This window comes from Pseudorca crassidens, chromosome 19, assembly GCF_039906515.1.
Source record: "Pseudorca crassidens isolate mPseCra1 chromosome 19, mPseCra1.hap1, whole genome shotgun sequence".
In the NCBI taxonomy this organism is placed as follows: domain Eukaryota; kingdom Metazoa; phylum Chordata; class Mammalia; order Artiodactyla; family Delphinidae; genus Pseudorca; species Pseudorca crassidens.
Window position 1 is genome coordinate 42472711 of NC_090314.1, and position 21098 is coordinate 42493808.

The 21098-nt window shown below is 39.7% G+C and overlaps 1 protein-coding gene across 2 annotated transcripts in view; it reads right to left on the reverse strand.

Moving 5' to 3' along the window:
- NPEPPS (aminopeptidase puromycin sensitive) overlaps positions 1 to 21098 on the reverse strand; it is a 97341-nt gene that overhangs the window by 71119 nt on the left and 5124 nt on the right. For both annotated transcript variants that reach the window (XM_067717012.1, XM_067717013.1), the window contains exon 2: positions 15296 to 15380. In XM_067717012.1, the coding sequence (XP_067573113.1) occupies positions 15296 to 15380 (85 nt within the window). The remainder of the gene's footprint in view (positions 1 to 15295; positions 15381 to 21098) is intronic.

The following is a 21098-nucleotide window of genomic DNA, read 5'->3' on the forward strand; positions in this document are numbered from 1 at the left end:
CTCACTTTCCTCTTTCCAAGGGAAAGCGGGTAGAAGAGTAGACAACTCATACTCAGTATAGGTAATATAAATCCTATTATGCGTTATTTTAAGGCAAGTTCTAAGATTTCTGGATAAGTCTCAAGTGACTGATTGGTCACAGGATGCTAATTAGAAATTTTAATTTGTAGACTCATGATACCACAGACTGAATCAAGTCCAGAAACATTAACTAGAATATAAAAATCTAGAAAGACACGACAAAAGAGAATTCTAAACCAAAATGCGCCTTTCAGTTAGCTGCAGATTAGCAAGGTGGGAGAAAGCTAACTTAAAAAATTCACTCAACTGACAGATTTAACTAATACGGCAAAGTTAAAACACAAAAGACAGACACAATGAAATTTTGCAATGATAGATAACAAAGGGTGTACCTACAATATATATCATGTATGTTCAAAGCAATACAAAAATAGGCCAAAAAAATTACAAATATAAAATTGTTACCAAAAAAATTAAAAGGCCAATAGTATATGAAATGATATTCAACTCTATTAATAAAAAGTTCAAATGTAAACAATATATTTTTCATTTCTCAGATGAGAAAAAATAGAAAGATTCATAATAACATCCAGTAAACCGGCAATACAGCTATTCAAAACCTGTCACACTGGTTCACAAAAGATGTCTTTTGCGCTACTGTTTATAACAGCCAAAAAAGGGAGGGATAACCAATATGTGCAACATTAAGAAATGGCTTTGTAGGGGGCTTCCCTGATGGCGCAGTAGTTAAGAATCCGCCTGCAAATGCAGGGGACACGGGTTCAAGCCCTGGTCCGCGAAGATCCCACATGCCGCGGAGCAACTAAGCCTGTGCACCACAACTACTGAGCCTGCGCTCTAGAGCCCGTGAGGAACAACTACTGGGTCTGCGTGCCACAATTACTGAAGCCCACGTACCTACAGCCCGTGCTCCGCAACAAGAGAAACCACCGCAATGAGAAGCCCACGCACCGCAACAAAGAGTAGGTCCCTCTCGTCGCAACTAGAGAAAGCCTGCACGCAGCAACAAAGACCCAACACGGCCATAAATAAATAAATAAATAATAAATTTAAAAGGGAGATAACCTTCTTTAAAAAAAAAAAATCAGTTGCTTTTCCATACTCTAACAATGAACAATCTCAAGACTTCCCTGGAGGCGCAGTGATTAAGAATCCACCTGCCAGGCCTCCCTGGTGGCACAGTGGTTGAGAATCCACCTGCCAATGCAGGGGACACGGGTTCGAGCCCTGGTCCGGGAAGAACCCACATGCCACGGAGCAACTAAGCCCATGCGCCACAACTACTGAGCCTGCGCCCTAGAGTCCGTGAGCCACAACTACTGAGCCCACGTGCCACAACTACAGAGCCCGCGTGCCACAACTACTTAAGTTCACATGCCTAGAGCCCGTGCTCCACAACAAGAGAAGCCACCACGATGAGAAGCCCACACACCACAAAAAAGAGTAGCCCCACTGGCTGCAACTAGAGAAAGCCCGTGCACAGCAACGGAGACTCAACACAGCCAAAAATAAAATAAATAAATAAATAATAAATTTATTTTTTTAAAAAAAAGAATCAACCTGCCAATGCAGGGGACATGGGTTCGAGCCCTGGTCTGGGAAGATCCCACATGCCGCAGAGCAACTAAGCCTGTGCCCCACAACTACAGAGCCTGCACTCTAGAGCCCGTGAGCCACAACTACTGAGCCCATATGCCACAACTACTGAAGCCCTCGGGCCTAGAGCCCGTGCTCCACAACAGGAGAAGCCACCACAATGAGAAGCTCGCACACCACAATGAAGAGTAGCCCCCGCTCGCCATAACTAGAGCAAGCCTGCACACAGCAACGAAGATCCAATGCAGCCATAAATAAATAAATAAAGTTATTTTAAAAATAATGAACAATCTCAAAGGGAAATTAATAAAACATTCTATTTACAATAGCATCAAAAATAACATAAAATACTTAGGGAAAAACTTTAACCAAAGAGGTGAAAGACTTGTACACTAAAAACTACAAAATGTTGCTCAAAGAAGTTAAAGATACAAATAAATGGAAAGATATTCCTTGTTCATGGATTAGAAGACTTAATATTGTTTGATGTCCACAATAGCCAAGGTGATCTATATGTAGATTCAATGCAATCCCTCTCAAAAGCCCAACAGTGTTTTTTGCAGAAATTTTAAAACCCATCCAAAAATTCAAACAGAATCTCAAAGGACCCTGGAGAGCCAAAACAATCTGGAAAAAGAACAAAGTTGGAAGTCTCACATTTCCTGATTACAAGGCTACCCTAACCCCAAAAAGTGTGGTACTGGCATCAAGACAGACATATAGACCAATGGAATAGAATGGAGAGCCCGGAAATAAACTCTTGCCCATACAGTCAAACGATTTTCAACAAGGGTGCTAAAACCATTCATTCATTGGGGAAAAGGGAAGTCTTCAAAAAATAGTATTTGGAGGGCTTCCCTGGTGGCGCAGTGGTTGAGAGTCCGCCTGCCGATGCAGGGGACACGGGTTCGGGCCCCGGTCCGGGAAGATCCCACATGCCGCGGAGCGGCTGGGCCCGTGAGCCATGGCTGCTGAGCCTGAGCGTCCGGAGCCTGTGCTCCGTGGCGGGAGAGGCCACAGCAGTGAGAAGCCTGCGTACTGAAAAAACAAACAAACAAAAAATAGTATTTGGAAAACTGGACATCCACATGCAAAAGAATGAAGTTGAACCCCTTATACCATATACAAAAATGGATCAAAATGTGGGAATTAATACTATAAAAGGGACCTAAATGTGGGAACTAACACTATAAAACTCTTAGAAGAAAATATAAAAGTTTCATGAGGGCTTCCCTGGTGGCGCAGTGGTTGAGAGTCCGCCTGCCGATGCAGGGTACACGGGTTCGTGCCCCGGTCCGGGAAGATCCCACATGCCGTGGAGCGGCTGGGCCCGTGAGCCATGGCCGCTAAGCCTGTGCGTCCGGAGCCTGTGCTCCGCAACGGGAGAGGCCACAACAGTGAGAGGCCCGCGTACCGCAAAAAAAAAAAAGAAACATTAGCAAGGATATGGAGCAACTGGATCTCACACAGCTGATGGGGATATAAAATGTACAACCATTTGAGAAAACTGGCAGTTTCTTTAAAAATTCTCCATTTACCATATTATGCAGCCATTGTATTCCCAGGTATTTTTTTAAGTGTTTTTATTCATTCATTCATTCATTTATTTTTGGCTGCATTGGGTCTTCGTTGCTGCGCGTGGGCTTTCTCTAGCTGTGGTGAGTAGGGGCTACTCTTCTTTGCAGTGTGCGGGCTTCTCATTGCGGTGGCTTCTCTTGTTGTGGAGCACGTGCTCTAGGCGCGGAGGCTTCAGTAGCTGTAGCACGCGGGCTCAGTAGTTGCGGCATGCAGGCCCTAGAGTGAGTGGGCTTCAGTAGTTGTGACTCGCGGGCTCTAAAGTGCAGGTTCAGTAGTTGTGGCACACGGGCTTAGTTGCTCTGCGGCATGTGGGATCTTCCCGGACCAGGGATCGAACCCGTGTCCCCTGCATTGGCAGGCAGATTCTTAACCACTGTGCCACCAGGGAAGTCCCTATTCCCAGGTATTTACCCAAGAGAAATGAAAGCACATGTCTACAAAAGGGCACATATTGCTTTTATATTTTAAGAATGCAACCTTTTATATTAGAAATAAAACTAAAATCACTAGGAGGATTTCTGATATCTGGTCTTACATGTAAGGAGCCTAGAAGTTGCCACTCCATCCTAACAACACAAGTAAAAAGCTGGAGAAACTGAAAAATCAACAACTCTCCTTAGATCCACCAGAGAAGTGAGGACAAAGAGCAAACCACTGCTGAAAAAACTGGAGACAGGCAGATACAGAAAATCACAACATACCTGGGCAGAAACCCACAAGAAGAAATCACCCCTGGCAACTAGTGCTGGGGTAGGAATACCTGAACTGTAATTGATGAAGTGCTGGAGGCTCAGTGTGGACAAGCTTGAGAGTTTAAAATTCCAGGAGGACCCAGTCATAGGGAGACCCTCATGCTTTTTACGAGTCTTACCTTCAGGAGTTGTACCAGGTCCTAAAAGTAAATATCAGAGAAAAATCCTCTCATGCTTCCGGCAAGGGGAGGGGAAAAGAAACCATTCTGAAATATGCTAGAATATTCTGTTCTTAACAAAACCTGCCCTCAGAAGAAACTATTTTACCAGAGTTTAACCTGCTGGGGTTCCATCAGAGCTTAACCTACCTGGGGTAAAGTAAATGCCCAACTCCAGCCCCTCCTAAGGGGGCTACCTAAGGGGGTAAGAAATATTCTACCTAAGGGGGTAAGAAAACCTGAGAAGCACCAGTGAAGCTCACAGACCAGGAGCACAAGCTCACGGAAAGACTAAGATTTAATCATAGGACTAAAGAATGCTTCCGCTCCCCTCTTACCTTACCACTGCATTATTAAAGTCCTATTTATTGCAGTTCCTTTTACCTAGTACATCATGTCTGCCTTTCAACAAAAAATGGCAAGGCACACTAAAAGGCAGAAAACACCGCTTAAAGACACTGAACAAGCATCAAGACTAGAATCAGATATGACAGGAATGTTGGAATTATCAGACCTGTATGATTAATATCTAACAATGGATAATGCAAGCAGAGACATGGAAATTCTGAGAAATAAAAAGAAATGCTAGAGATCAAAAACACTGTAACAGAAAATAAATAATATCTTTGATGGGCTCATTATTAGACACAGCTGGGAAAGGAATCTCTGCTCTTGAGGACTTGACACTAGAAACTTCCAAAACTGAGAAGCAAAGACAAAAAAGACTGAAAAAAACAAAAACACAACAAAGTATCCAAGAACTATGGGAAAAGTACAAGAGGTGTTACGTACATGTAACAGGAATACCAGAAGGAGAAGAAAAAGAGAAAGAAACAGAAGCAATATTTAAAGCAATAACTAAGAATTTCCCCAAATTAATGTCAGAAACCAAACCACAGATCCAGGAAGCTCAGAGAAGGATAACGGAGGGGAAAGAAAAAAAAAACAACAACAATTACACCTAGGCATATTAGAGTCAAAATTTAGAAAATCAAAGCTAGAGAAAAAAAAAATCTCGAAAGAAGCTGGAGGAAAAGAAAAACACCTTACCTACAGAGGACCAAAGATAAGAATTACATTCAACTTCTCAGAAACCATACTAGCAAGAAAAGAGTGGAAGGAAATCTTTAAAGTGTCAAGAGAGAAAAACTACTAACCTAGAATCCTGTACCTTTCAAAATTGTCCTTCAAAGTGAAGGAACACCAATCTTTTTGTGAACCTAAACTGCTCTTAAAAAATAAAGTCTTTTTACAAAGTGAGAATAGACTTTCTCAGACAAACAAAAATTGAGGGAATCTGTTGCCAGTAGACATGCTTTACAAGAAATGTTAAAAGTTCTTTAAAGAGAAGGAAAATTATATAAGTCAAAAACTCAGATCTACAATAAAGAAAGGAAGAGCATCAGAGAATGAGTAAATGAGAGAAAAATAAAAATGTTTACTTCTCTTATTCCTAATTGATCTTGAAGATAATAGTTTGTTCAAAATAGTAACAGCAGCAATGTATTTGATTATGTTGGCTTCTGTGTGGATGCAAATGTGTAAGGGAAATGAATGACAGCAATGACACAAGGAATGGGAGAGAAGAATTAGGAATATTTTGTTATTATAAGGTACTCACACTACCTGTGAAGCAGTATAGTTTTATTTGGAAGTGGACTAGATTAGTAGTAAATGTATACTGCAAACTCTAAGGCAATCACTAAGAAAACTTAAAAAAAGGAATATAATTGATATGCTAAGAAAGGAGAGAAAATGGCATCATATAATGTTCAATTAAAACCATAAAAGGGGGCTTCCCTGGTGGCGCTGTGGTTGCGAGTCCGCCTGCCGATGCAGGGGACACGGGTTCGTGCCCCGGTCCGGGAAGATCCCACATGCCGCGGAGTGGCTGGGCCCGTAAGCCATGACCGCTGAGCCTGCGCGTCCGGAGCCTGTGCTCCGCAACGGGAGAGGCCGCGGCAGTGAGAGGCCCGCGTACCGCAAAAGAAAAAACAAAACAAAACATAAAAGGTATCAATGGTATAAATACACCAATGAAACAACAGACTGTCAGAGCAGATCAAAAAACAAGACCTAACTACATGCTGTCCACAAGAAACCCACTTTAAATATAAAGACACATATAAATTAAAAATAAAGAGATGGGACTTCCCAGGTGGTGCAGTGGTTAAGAATCTGCCTGCCAATGCAGAGGACATGAGTTCGATCCCTGGGCCAGGAAGATCCCACAACCCATGGAGCAACTAAGCCTGTGTGCCACAACTACTGAGCCTGCGCTCTAGAGCTCGTGAGCCACAACTACTGAAGCCCATGATCCACAACAAGAGAAGCCACAGCAATGAGAAGCCCGCACACCACAACAAAGAGTAGCCCCTGCTCGCCACAACTAGAGAAAGCCTGCACGCAGCAATGAAGACCCAACGCAGCCAATAAATAAATAATTTTTTTACAATAAATAAAAGAATTTTAAAATATGTTTCATTAAAAAAATAAACAGATGGGGAAAAGATATATTATGCTAACATTAATCAAAAGAAAGTGGAAGTAACTATATTAATTTCAGACAGAGCAGACTTCAGAAGAAGGAAACTTATCAGGGATAAAAAAGGGGAATTACATAATGATAAAAGGGGCAATACTCCAAGAAGACATAACAATCCTTAACATGTATGCCTCTAACAGCAGAGTGTCAAAATACATGAGGCAAAAGCTGACAGAATAGCAAGGAGAAATATATGAATCTACTATTACAGTTGGAGATTTTAACACCCTTCTGTAAGAAACACGCAGATCCAGCAGCAGTAACTCAGTAAGGTTACAGCTGAACTAAACAGCACCATCCATCAACTGGATATAATTGACATCTATAGACTATTTCATCAAACAATAGCTCATTATACATTCTACTCAAGCTCACATGGAACATTCATCAAGACAGACCACACTCTGGGTCATAAAACACACATTAACTAATTTAAAAGAATAAAAAATTATAAACTGTCTGCTCTCAGACTACAATGGAATTAAATTAGAAATCAATAAAAGAAAAATAGCTTGAAAAAATACTAAAATACTTGGAGACTAAACACATGTCTAGATAAGACACAGGTCAAAGAAGAAATAACCTTCCAGAACAGAAAACACCAGGCCCAGATGGGTCCACTTGTGAATTCTACGAAACATTTAAGAAAAATTATACCCGTTTTCTACAATCTCTTCCAGAGGATAGAGGCAGAGGGAACACTTCCTAACTCATTCTATTAGGCCAGCCATTACCCTAATATCAAAATCAGACACATTACAAGACATTACAAGAATACTACAGACCAATAAATATCTCTTATAAACATAGATGCAAAATTCTCAACAAAATATTAGCAATATGCAAGGCGGTTTCAATGTTCAAAATTAAATTAATGTACTCCATCACAGAAACAGGCTAAAGAAGAAAAATCACACGATCAAATGAATAGATGCAGAAAAAACATTTGACAAAATCCAACATCCATTCATGATAAAAACACTCAGCAAACTAGGAATAAAGATGAACTTCTTCAACTTGATAAAGAATATCTACAAAAACCCTACAGTTAACATCATACTTAATGAGAAACTCTGAGCTTTCCAGCTAAGATGAGGAACAAGCGAGGATGTCCCTTCTCACTTCTACTTTTCAACATCATACTGGAAGTTCTAGCTAATGCAACAAGACAAGAAAAGGACAGGAAACAAAAGGTATACATACTGGAAAGGTAGAAATAAAACTGTCTTTGTTCACAGATGATATGGTCATGTAGAAAATTCAAAATAATCAACAAAAAACTCCTGTTACGAATAAGCGATTAAAGCAAGGTTTCAGGATACAAAGTTCAAAGCTGCAGGATACAAGGTTAACACATTAAAGTCAATTGCTTTCCCATATACCAGCAATGAATAAGTGGTATCTGAAAATTTTTTTTAATTATATTTTAGGGACTTCCTTGGTGGCGCAGTGGTTAAGAATCCACCTGCCAATGCAGGGGACACGGGTTCGAGCCCTGGTCCGGGAAGATCCCACATGCCGCGGAGCAACTAAGCCCATGTGCCACAACTACTGAGCCTGCGCTCTAGAGCCGGCGAGCCACAACAACTGAAGCCCGCACGCCTAGAGCCCGTGCTCCGCAACAAGAGAAGCCACCACAGTGAGAAGCCCACGCATCACAAAGAAGAGTAGCCCCCACCTGCCACAACTAGAGAAAGCCCACACGCAGCAGCAAAGATCCAACACAGCCAAAAATAAATAAACAACTTAAAAAAAATTATCATTTACATTATCACCCCCCAAAATGAAATGCTTAGGTATAACTCTAACAAAATATGTACAAGATTCATATCTGATGAAAGATACCAAAGAAGTAAATGAATAAAAAGATATTTCATGTTCATGGATAAGAAGACTCAATACTGTCAAGATATTTCTTGTTCCCAACCTGATCTACAGACTCAATACCAATCCCAATCAAAATCCCAGAAAGTTATTTTGTGGATATTTTTAAATTGACTCTAAAGTCTATATGGAGAGGCAAACAATCCAGAATGCCCAACTCAATACTGAAGGAGACAAAGTCAGAGGACACTACCCAATATCAAGACTTATTATAAAGCTACAGTAATCAAGATGATGTGGTACTGGAGAAACAAGAGAAAAATAGGTCAATGGAACAAAACAGACAGCCTAGAAATAGATCCACATAGATATAGTCAACTGATCTTGACAAAGGAGCAAAAGCAATACAATGGACCTATCTTTTCAACAAATGGTGCTGGAAACTGGACATCCACATGCAAAAAAAAGAAAAAAATCAATCTAGACAGACCTTACCCTTTTTATAAAAATTAACTCAAAATGGATTATAGACCTAAATGTAAAATGCAAAACCATAAAACTCCTGGAAGATAACATAGGAGAAAATCTAATTGACCTTAGGTATGGTGATGACTTTTCACATACAACACCACCAAAGACACAATCCATGAAAGAAATAAATGACAACCCGGACCTCATTAAAATTAAGAACTTCCGCTCTGAGAAGGACAACATTACAGAGAATAAGAATTCAAGCCACAGGGTAGGAGAAAATATTTGTGAAAGACACTCCTGATAAAGGACGGTTATCCAAAATGTACAAAGAATTCTTAAAACTCAACAATAAAAAAAAAGAACAATCCAGCTAATATTGTGCAAAAGACCTAAACAGATATCTCACCAAAGAAGATATACAGATGGCAAGTAAGCATATGAAAAGATGATCAACATGAAGTCATTAGGGTCCTGCAAATTAAAATAATGGCATACCACTGCACACTTATAGAAGAGCCAAAATCCAAGACACAACAACAAATGCTGGGGAGTATGTGGAGCAACAGGAACTCTCATTCATTGCTGATTGGAATCCAAAATGACAGTCACTTTGGAGGACAGTTTGGCAGTTTCTTACAAAACTAAACACACTCTTCTATCATAGGATCCAGGAATCATGCTCCTTGATATTTAGCCAAAGGAGTTCAAAGCTTATGTCCTCACAAAACACTATACATGGATATTTACAGCACCTTTATTCATAACTGCCAAATCTTGGACACAACCAAGAGGACCTTCAGCAGGTGAATGGAAAAAAAAACTGACACATACAGACAAGGGAATATTATTCAGAGCTAAAAAGAAGTGAGCTACTGAGCAATGAAAAGACATGGAAGAAATGCATATTACTAAGTGAAAGAAGCCAATCTGAAAAGGCATGACTCCACCTAATTCTAGAAAAGACAAAACTATAGTAAAAAGATTAGTGATTGCCAAGGGGAGGGATGGGTAAATAGGCAGAGCACGGAAGATTTTTAGAGTACTGAAAAACTCTGTACAGGGCTTCCCTGGTGGCGCAGTGGTTGAGAGTCCGCCTGCTGATGCAGGGGACACGGGTTCGTGCCCCAGTCCGGGAAGATCCCACATGCTGCGGAGCAGCTAGGCCCGTGAGTCATGGCTGCTGAGCCTGCGTGTCCGGAGCCTGTGCTCCACAATGGGAGAGGCCACAACAGTGAGAGGCCCGCGTACCGCAAAAAAACAAAACAAAACAAAAAAACTCTGTACAAGACTATAATGGTAGATACATGTCATTATACATTTGTCAAAACCCATGGAATGTATCACAGCAAGAGTGAACTGTAAGGTAAACTATGGACTTTAGGTGATAATGAGGTCAATGTAGGCTCATTGACTGTAACAGATGTACTACTCTGGTTTGGGATGCTGATAGTGGGACAGGCTGTATGTGTGGGAACAGGGGCTATATGAGAAATCTCTGTACTTTCTACTCTATTTTGCACTGAACTTATAACCCTAAAAAATACAGATTTTAATTAAAAAAATAAAATCAACAAAATTTAATTCAGAAAGCAGGCAGCTCTGATAGTTACCAAAGAACTGGGAAAATATTTGGTTCCTCAATGTAGCCTGGACACTGTGGTTAGCTTATGCATTAATTCATCTATTCTTCAGAACAGTAATAGCATATAACAGACTTTATTTTCAAAATTCCCAAAACTGGGGAGTTCCCTGGCAGTCCAGTGGTTAGGACTTGGGACTTTCACTACCATGGGCCTGGGCTCAATCCCTGGTCAGGGAAATAAGATCCCACAAGCCTCACGGTGTGGCCAAAAAAAAAAAAAAAAAATCCCAGGGACTTCCCTGGCAGTCCAGTGGTTAAGACTCTGCCCTGCCAATGCAAGGGATGCAAGTTCGATCCCTGGTTGGGGAACTAAGATCCCACATGCTGCGCAGCATGGTCAAAAGATTTAAAAAACAAAGAAAAGAAGAACACCCCAGAGAATCTGGGAGTTCTAAGTAAAATAAATAAACAAACAAATAAATAAAATCCCCAAACTCAATACACCTGGGAATAGTAAATAAACAAGAGACAAAATAAAAACAAGTTCTCAAAAACAATGCCATTTTAGTGCTTGAAAAACTAAAAGCTACCTAAAAGAGCTATTATGCTAGATTCTGAATTTTTTTAAAGTACATACCACTGGAACTCATATAGCAAACAAACAATTTGCTTAACATATTTAATAGTGATATGGCATAATATACATAATTTATATCAGTTTCAATTAAGAACTTAGAAGAATCTCGTAAGGGTTTTTTCTCTTTTTTTTTTTTTTAAAAAAACACTTTTTCTTTTTTTTTTCCTGGACGCGGGCCTGTCACTGTTGTGGCCTCTCCCGTTGCAGAGCACAGGCTCCGGACGCGCAGGCTCAGTGGCCATGGCTCACGGGCCCAGCTGCTCCACGGCATGTGGGATCTTCCCGGACCGGGGCACGAACCCGTGTCCCCTGCATCAGCAGGCGGACTCTCAACCACTGTGCCACCAGGGAAGCCCTGTTTTCCTTTTTCTTTCTTTATTTTTGGTTGCATTGGGTCTTCGCTGATGCACGGGCTTTCTCTAGTTGCTGAGAGTGGGGGCTACTTTTCGTTATGGTGCGTGGGCTTCTTATTGTGGTGGCTTCTCTTGTTGCAGAGCACGGGCTCTAGTCACGTGGGCTTCAGTAGTTGTGGCACGTAGGCTCAGTATTGTGGCTCACGGGCTCTAGAGCACAGGCTCAGTAGTTGTGGCACACGGGCTTAGTTGCTCTGTGGCATGTGGGATCTTCCCGGACCAGGGCTCGAACCCGTGTCCCCTGCATTGGCAGGCAGATTCTTGACCACTGCGCCACCAGGGAAGTTTCTTTTTTTTGGGGGGGGGGGGGGCGCACTGCATGGCATGTGGGATCTTAGTTCCCCAACCAGGGATCTAACTATGTTCAAGTCTTATCTTCATGTCCAAGTGATAAGAATATGCATACACACCACAGTTCTCTGGAATCCCTCTTTAGAGGTTGCAAAATCAACAGAACTCAATATGGCCCACAAAAATGTTCTGTTTGGCCAGAAAAAGTTCTTTAAAATGTTAGTAGATTTACGTGAGACATGGACTCTTTGGTTCAGCCTCTGCCCCAACATTCTTATTTTCCTACATCCAGCCCAATTCATTCAAGGTTGTTATTTGCTTAACCCCACAGTAACTTTGGTTTTAGGCCACTACCCTATATTGTTATTTGTGTAACTAAAGTTATACTCAGACTTCTTTGAAAATTTCCTTATGAAATACGATATATTTCAATACATTTGTATTAGAAAGGAATATATTCCCTTCTCTTTCAATCCTCCTGACTTTGAGGGCTAGCACTTAATTAGTCACATATGTATTTTCAGAACAATGCCATGAACAATTCTATTGCAAAGAGAAGATGGTTTATTAATGTTTTTACTAATCCACACATAACTGTATGACAGAATATATATTACTAACAGTTGGATAAAAGCTTATGATCAAGTGTGAGGAACGTTTCCTATTTTTGAAGTGAATAGTTTTGCTCAAAATTAATATTTGGCAGTATTTCTAAGCTGTTTGTTTTATCCTTCCATTAAACACACACGCACATATGCGTAACACTGAAATATACAATCCTACTTTAAGAATAAATGTGTTAAAATTTACATGCCTTCTATGGATAAACCAAAGTGATGCTGGTGGATCTGAAACTATATATTAGAACTCTGCATGAAATATGATGTAACCAATGGAAAAACTTTTTCTTACACAGCTAATTCTGCAAACACATACCTGACAGAGTATACTAAGGCAAAAGTTGGTACAAAACTTTCAAGTGATCATTCTCTATGTGGTTATGCCCAAGCCATCAACTATTAATGATAAATTAAAAGACTCTTTACCTGTCAGGACCTGAGTTCAGGCACTCAAAAGTTTCGTATTTCTCTTGCAGAAGCTGATGACAATACTAATCCCTGCACTGTGTAGGGAGGTGCATTCCTTGCACTGGCTTAAGTGCTAATGATTTCACCAACCCTTGAAGTGCAGAACAGTAAAAAAACAGTTTTCAGCCGTTTTTCTTACTGATTTCTCATTTTAAAAAATATTACAAAGATTTCAAATAGGTTTTAAAATAAATTATTTCTGTTTAAAAGGCAGTGCTTTAGTTTAAAAAAGACACACGCCAATAGATCTTTCTGGGTTACTGCACATATCACAAGATGGCCTTTTTCATCAATTAGAAACTTACACAAAGAAGCAACAACTTCACGCCTTCAAATCATTTTCTGATTTTACCTGAAAGCACCAAGATTTTGGCTACAGATATGTAAAACAGTCTTCCAGAAGGCAATCATAAATAGGTACTAGATGAGATTAGCTGGGTTAAAAAATGGTATCTCTCCTATTAACCCATTTATCACCCTGTCACCAGCATACAGCCCTAGAAGGAGCTGACAGTCAAGTTCACAACTATTAGTTTCTAAAGAAACAATATTATACTCTCCAAATAAGATAAAAATCAAGAAATGCTTCTCTATCTAAGGGCAAAATTAAGCTATGTATATACCTGGAAGGCCAAATCTATCTGTTCTGACTCCTTAAAACACGAAATTAATACAACTCCCCATTCTTTTATACTCTAAAATTAAACGGGTTTACACGACTCCAGGTATTTCCTACTGCTATAGGAGAACAAATTGAGAAATGTACCTTAGCTAGTTCTGAAGAAAATATTTTATGTATGTAAAAAAATTTAATGTTTTATATGAATCACTCTCCAAATCCTCTCTACTGTATGAATTTTCATTGAGAATACTAACGCTGCTTCCTTAAGATTCAGATCATTATGAGCTTGGCACCATTCAGTTATGCATATTCAAACATTTAAATTCTCTGAATTCTTTCCTGGCACTTCAGTAGAGGAGGATAAAAAAACAAACCTGAGCTGAAACCATGCCAGCTGGAGGGTACACACTTATTTTACTAGTTCTACCTATCTAAACTTGACAACATTTTAAAACCCTATATTGAATTTAAATGTTCTCTATCTACAACAAAGAAAGCTTGCCTTGATATGCCTAGCTAAGGTGCTCCCATTTTTCTTCAGCTAAAGAAATTAAACAGTCTCTCTTTCATTTACCAAACAATTTTTTTAAAGTTGGCACTCAATCAAAGTCCATTTGAAGGATCTGTTCCTCTAACTTAAAATGGCAGCAGCTGATCTCAATTACAATCAACTGAACATAAGTACTTCTTGGCAATAATACGCTCAACTGCTACTTGCATTTTTTAATCTTTCTATGGACAAGATATTTTAAGAAAAATCCACAAAATAAATATAGCCAGGCCTTAAAATGTTACTTGTATGCTTATTTTCAGTATAATGTAAAGAAGGGAAATAGCAATACAAAATGTAAATTAAAAGGTCAAATTTCTAACTTAATTTATATCAAATAAGAAGACTTTCTAAGAGGAAAAGTCTGAGTAGTAGAGGCTAACCAATAAGCCATTTTAACAAGGAATGTGAAGAAGTCAAGAGTAAAAAGTAATTCAGATCCAATATTAATACACTTGTGAGTTTATACCAAACTTGATAACTTTTTAAAATGCAGTTTATGTGGGAATAAGAATTCAGGCCAAAACTGATTATTCAATTTAATTCTTACTGTAATTACAAGGTCCAAAATATTTCTTATTTTAAAGATGCTAATTGAGTTCCCTCACATTCTATACCATGTTTCTTTTAAACATATTCTTCCCCTGTAATTAACTCCATCATCTAGTTTCTAACCTTCACATTAGATCTCATAAAGCAAATATTTTTCTCCCAATTATGAGTAACACTATCTCAATTTTAATCTATTTTTCAAGAGAAAAAAAAAAAACTTTAAGAAAACCGCATATGAACTAAGCCTGCCTGAGAAACTTTTCATGTCCAAAGTACTTAATTTTTAAATAACTCTTCAGCTTTACATGATTGATATTATATTTATTTTACACTCATGAAATGTGATCTGCCTAGGGTCACAAAATAAGTTAATGTTTGAAGCAGAATTTAAATTGTTACATTTCCTTTATCTTACATTACTCAAATATCTCCTATGAACATCTAAAGAATTTTCCTATTTCAAAAGTAACAAACATTAATATCTTAATTTGCAAGTGTATACATTATGTATACACACACACAAAAGCACATACAAGTACATATTATACATAAACACAGAGACAGCAAATTAAAAGGGAAAACAGCGCTTACCTTCATCTCCTTCTGGTACATATGAAGCTGTAATAATGTCAATATCAGCACAATTCATCACAATCTGATTGGTTGCCTGCCTCACCTAAGGAGAAAAAAAAAAAATCGGCAATGTCAGAGATAGCCTAGGTTAATAATATGTACATCTTCATCTCAGCCTAAAATATGTCACAGGCAATTTTTAAAAACCCATACATCAGCGGTTCCCACCTTTTTAGCACCAGGGACCGGCTTCGTGGAAGACAATTTTTCTATGGATGGGGGGGGTGCGGGTTTCAGGCGGTAATGGGAGCGATGGGGAGCAGCAGATGAAGCTTCACTCCCTCATCTGCTGCTCACCTCCTGTCGTACAGCCTGGTTCCTAACAGGCCGGACTGGTACCAGTCCGAGGCCCGGGGGTTGGGGACCCTTGCCAAACACCACTTAAACCAATACTAAATATATATGCATCAATGGTATAAATTAATGACTAGTTCTGAATAGATATTATAATATCTGGATTATATTAAAAGCAATAATAAATACTTAGGTATTTCACAGAATTCAAAGATCTGACCAATGAGCTAAATAAAAGCCTTTTTTTTTCCTACTTAAACTTGATTTAAAACTTCTTTTTTTTTTTTTTTTGCTGTACGCAGGCCTCTCACTGTTGTGGCCTCTCCCGCTGCAGAGCACAGGCTCCGGACGCGCAGGCTCAGAGGCCATGGCTCACGGGCCCAGCCACTCCGCGGCATGTGGGATCTTCCCGGACCGGGGCCCGAACCCGTGTCCCCTGCATCGGCAGGCGGACTCTCAACCACTGCGCCACCAGGGAAGCCCTAAAACAACTTCTTAATTAAACTTTTTAATTTCAAAAAAATTTTAATTAGGAAACATTTCTTATATGTTGCAATTAATCATGTATTTCAACCTGCACATCAAAACCATCATGAGGGTCCCCTCATTTTGTAAGGATAGAGGAAGAAATCTGGTATCATAAACTATGTCAGAACTTCATAAAACACTCTCTAAATTTTTTCTTTTCCTGAAGAAACATTTTGAATATAACAGACACTAATGACTCACCATCAAGATTAAATAAACTTTTAAGACTTTGTCTTACTTGATTTAGATCCAAAAAATAAAATACAGATATAATGAAAGCCCATTCCTCTCTTCCTCATTCCCTAGAGATAACCACTATCCTAAGGCTAATGTATATCTCTCTCATATATGTCTAGTACTTTTGTTACATATATAAAGATCAGCAAAGAATGTTTTTAATGTTACACAAATGGTATCAAAAGTGTGTATAACCTTTTGCAACCTGTTTTTTTAATTTAACATTGTTTCTGAGATAGGTAAATGCTGATAGATGTAAACCTAACTCATTAATTTTACTTCTGCATAGTAGTATTCCATTCTATAAATAAACCACAGTTATTTATCCATTTCCTTCCTGAAGGAAGTTAGGTTATTTCCACTTTTTTGTTATGTAAAAGAGTACTATAATAAACATCTTGGCCCATGTCTTCTTGTGCACCCATTTTCTTTACCAAGAATTGCTAAAATTTTCCTCCAGAGTAGTTTCAATGCACGCTCCGATAAGCAAAGAATAAAGAAATCCCAGTTTCAGCAACCTCCAAAAAACTTAATTTTTCGACAGTCTGGTGGGTATTAAATGGTATACCAGGGACTTCCGTGGTGGCGCCGTGGTTAAGAATCCGCCTGCCAATGCAGGGGACACAGGTTCGACCCCTGGTCCAGGAAGATCCCACATGCCATGGAGCAACTAGGCCCATGTGCCACAACTACTGAAGCCCGAGCGCCCTAGAGCTGTGATCTGCAACAAGAGAAGCCACCACAATGAGAAGCCTGCACACAGCAAGGAAGAGTAGCCCCCGCTCGCCACAACTAGAGAAAGCCTGTGCACGGCAACAAAGACCCAATGCAGCCAAAAATAAATAATAAATAAGTAAATTTATTTTAAAAAATGGTATTCCATTATTGTTTTAATTAGAATTTCTCTGATTACTAGTAATATGAGTTACCTCTTTTCTCTTTCTCTTTCTCCTTTGTTTCTCTTCCTCTGCCTCCCCCACCCCTGCTTCCCTCCCTCCCTCTTTCTTTCTCTTTTGACCCTTAAGTTTTTCCTCTCCTACTTGCTCATTCATAACCCTTGCTCATTTTCCATTTGGTTGGAACCTTGTCTTTCTATAACTGTTGCATTACACAAAATCTCAAATTCATTTTCAGACATTTTAATGGTCTAAATCTAAAATAACAAAAATACAGATGTCCTAAATCACATATGCCTACAGAGGCCAATGAAACAGATGAGTACAGTAGGCCAGGTGAAGGCTATGCATAAAGGAAAGCTATGTGTAAAGGAAGGGGGAAGTAGACATTTCTTGGAGCTAACCAATTATTGCTATATACAATAAAAAACAGACTCAGTGTTGACAGATCTTCCAATTTAAAAAAGCCACAAATTCAGATTTCATGTGCAATCTCCCAATTTCTAATTGATGACAACTAATTCAAAATTTTCTAAAACACTGTATAGACCAAACAAAACCCAACAGTGCCTTGAGTGTCACTGAACGGACCACAGAACTAGGTAAGGACACAGAGTAATATAAAATCTGTATGAAAAAGCTATACCTAAGAGTAATTATTTTATTAATAACCAATACATAAACATGATTAATATTAAACTAAAATTACCTGACCTAAATTACAGATAGTATGTTATTAAGCCTGTAACAGACTGTCAAAATCTCTAACACATAAAGTGAAACTATTTTGGCTCATTTAAAAAAAAAAATTCTTCTCATAAATCTTCCTGTTTCTAAACAAAAATGCCATTTAGTGAACAGTTTTTTGGGTTTTTGTTTTTTGGGGTTTTTTTTGTAAGTGATAATATTCCTTCACACTGTTTACTTCACCAGAACATACCTAAACAGCACTAAAACTTTTACATCTCAACTGGCTGTTTATAGCACTATGTTTGAACAAAAAGAAAAGAACAACTCTTTGCCTATTCACAAACTGACTTTAAAAAAAATTTTCAGAAACACAAAAATGAAGCACTGGGGTGTGCTCCAAAGGGTAAAATGAATAAAAACCTTCCAGAGTTTGACGTTTATGCCAACAAAATCATTAACAGTGGCTTAGTTACATGTTTGTTGTTTTGTTTTGGTTTTTTTAATATTTATTTATTTATTTGGCTGCGCCAGGTCTTAGTTCTGGCACACGGGATCTAGTTTCCTGACCAGGGATCGAACCCAGGACCCCTGCATTGGGAGCACGGAGTCTTAACCACTGGACCACCAGGGAAGTCCCTAGTTACATGTCTTAATCTTTACCTAGGCAATCCTATTTTCATCCACCAACATCTACAATGAATTTAATGGTAGCCAAGCAGTTAATCTACCATGTCAAGATACCTGTACTGGGCTTCCCTGGTGGTGCAGTGGTTGAGAGTCCGCCTGCCGATGCAGGGAACGTGGGTTCGTGCCCCGGTTCGGGAAGATCCCACATGCCACGGAGCGGCTAGGCCCGTGAGCCATGGCCGCTGAGCCTGCGCGTCCGGAGCCTGTGCTCCGCAACGGGAGAGGCCACAACAGTGAGAGGCCCGCGTACCGCAAAAAAAAAAAAAAAAAAGATACCTGTACTACACTACATATGCCAAATGACATTTATCTCACTACTATTGTACCATTTTGAGGGAAAGTGTTCGTTAACTTTGGAAAGGTACAGGGCATAACATCTAGTTACAAGTACATTCCAATTCTTCCTGGGTTTAGGGAAAACCCACCTGTTTATACTAATGAATTAAGCTGCTTGTTGAACAGCAATTCTTTTTTTGTGTGTGTGGTACGTGGGCCTCTCAGTGTTGTGGCCTCGCCCGTTGTGGAGTACAGGCTCTGGACGCGCAGGCTCAGTGGCCATGACTCACAGGCCTAGCCACTCTGCAGCATGTGGGATCTTCCCGGACCGGGGCACGAACCCGTGTCCCCTGCATCGGCAGGCGGACTCTCAACCACTGCGCCACCAAGGAAACCCAATTAATTCTTTTTTTTCAGGGTATTGCCATTTCTGGAAGGGTGGAAGGGGAGAACTAAAGGAACAAAAATACTTATCTTAATAATAGAACTCCACTCAAACTTTAAAAAACAGACAATATATTCTGTCTCATATTAGAGATTTTTTTTTTTTTTGGCTGCACCTCGCGGCATGCAGAACTTCCCCGACAAGGGATCAAACCTGTGCCCCCTGCAGTGGAAGCGTAGAGTCTTAACCACTGGACCACCAGGGAAGCCCCTAGAGATGCATTTTAAACAACAGGATAATCCATAGAAAGGGCTTTTACCACTTAGTGCCTGATACATAGTAATCACTTAATAGATGACATTATTAAGACACATGCACAGAGGGCTTTTCTGGTGGCACAGCGGTTAAGAATCCACCTGCCAAAGCAGGGGACACGGGTTCGATCACTGGTCCAGGAAGATCCCACATGCCGCGGAGCAACTAAGCCTGTGCGCCACAACTACTGAGCCTGCACTCTAGAGCCACAAGCCACAACTACTGAGCCCACATGCCACAACTACTGAAGTCCACGTGCCTAGAGCCCATGCTCCTCAACAAGAGAAGCCACCTAAATGAGAAGCCTGCACACCTCAACGAAGAGTAGCCCCCCACTGGAGGCAACTAGAGAAAGCCGGCGCAGAGCCACGAAGACTCAACACAGCCAAAAATAAATAAATAAAATAAATAAATTAAAAAAAAAAAAAACCGTGCACAGAGACCAAGACTAAATGTGCACCTAACAGTCTATAAAGTACCTAATCAAAATGCTATAAAATTTAAGAACTATGTGCTGTATTATACAGCACATATTATATCTTATATTGGATATTAGCATACTCTATGTACCAACCAAGGAATGTAATTTAAAATATCCGTGTGGACTTAAGCGTATGCTTAAGTACTCAACCACCACACTGATCTTTTTGATGCTTTCCCAACAAGAGCACTGACTAATGATTCAATATTATTTCTCACACACTAACATCATCATGTTATTGAATACTACCTGTATGTTCCACTGTCAAAAATACAGGTAATAATGTAAGTCAACTATGCTTTAATTTAAAAAAAAAACAGGTAATAAATCAAAGGAATTTCAGCATTATCATCTTCACTGGACTTCCCTGGTGGCGCAGTGGTTAAGAATCCGCCTGCCAATGCAGAGGACACAGGTTCGAGCCCTGGTCCAGGAAGATCCCACATGCCGCGGAGCAACTAAGCCTGTGTGCCACAACTACTGAGCCTGTGCTCTGGAGCCCGCAAGCCACAACTATTGAGCCCACATGACGCAACTACTGAAGCCCATGCACCTAGAGCCCATGCTCTGCAACAAGAGAAGCCACTGCAATGAGAAGCCCGCGCACCGCCACGAAGAGTAGCCCCCACTCACCACAACTAGAGAAAGCCCACGCGCAGCAACGAAGACCCAACACAGCCAAAAATAAAATATAAATAAATAAATAAATTTATTTTAAAAATCCTTTAAAAAAAAAATCTTCACTTTCCAAACTTAAAATAGAAGCAGAATGTTAAAACTGGCATATAAATTGTGTTGATAACAAGCTTATTTTCAACTTTTCCATTTGGTGCTATTAATGAATGGAACGTTAGCATATCCTTTCTTTGATTCAAACCCAGGGTTAGTTAAGTCTTCTTGGAGTCCCATACAGACTGTACTTCAACTGAACCAAATGTTAAGTAATGGTTCTACTGAAGAGACAGCTTGACC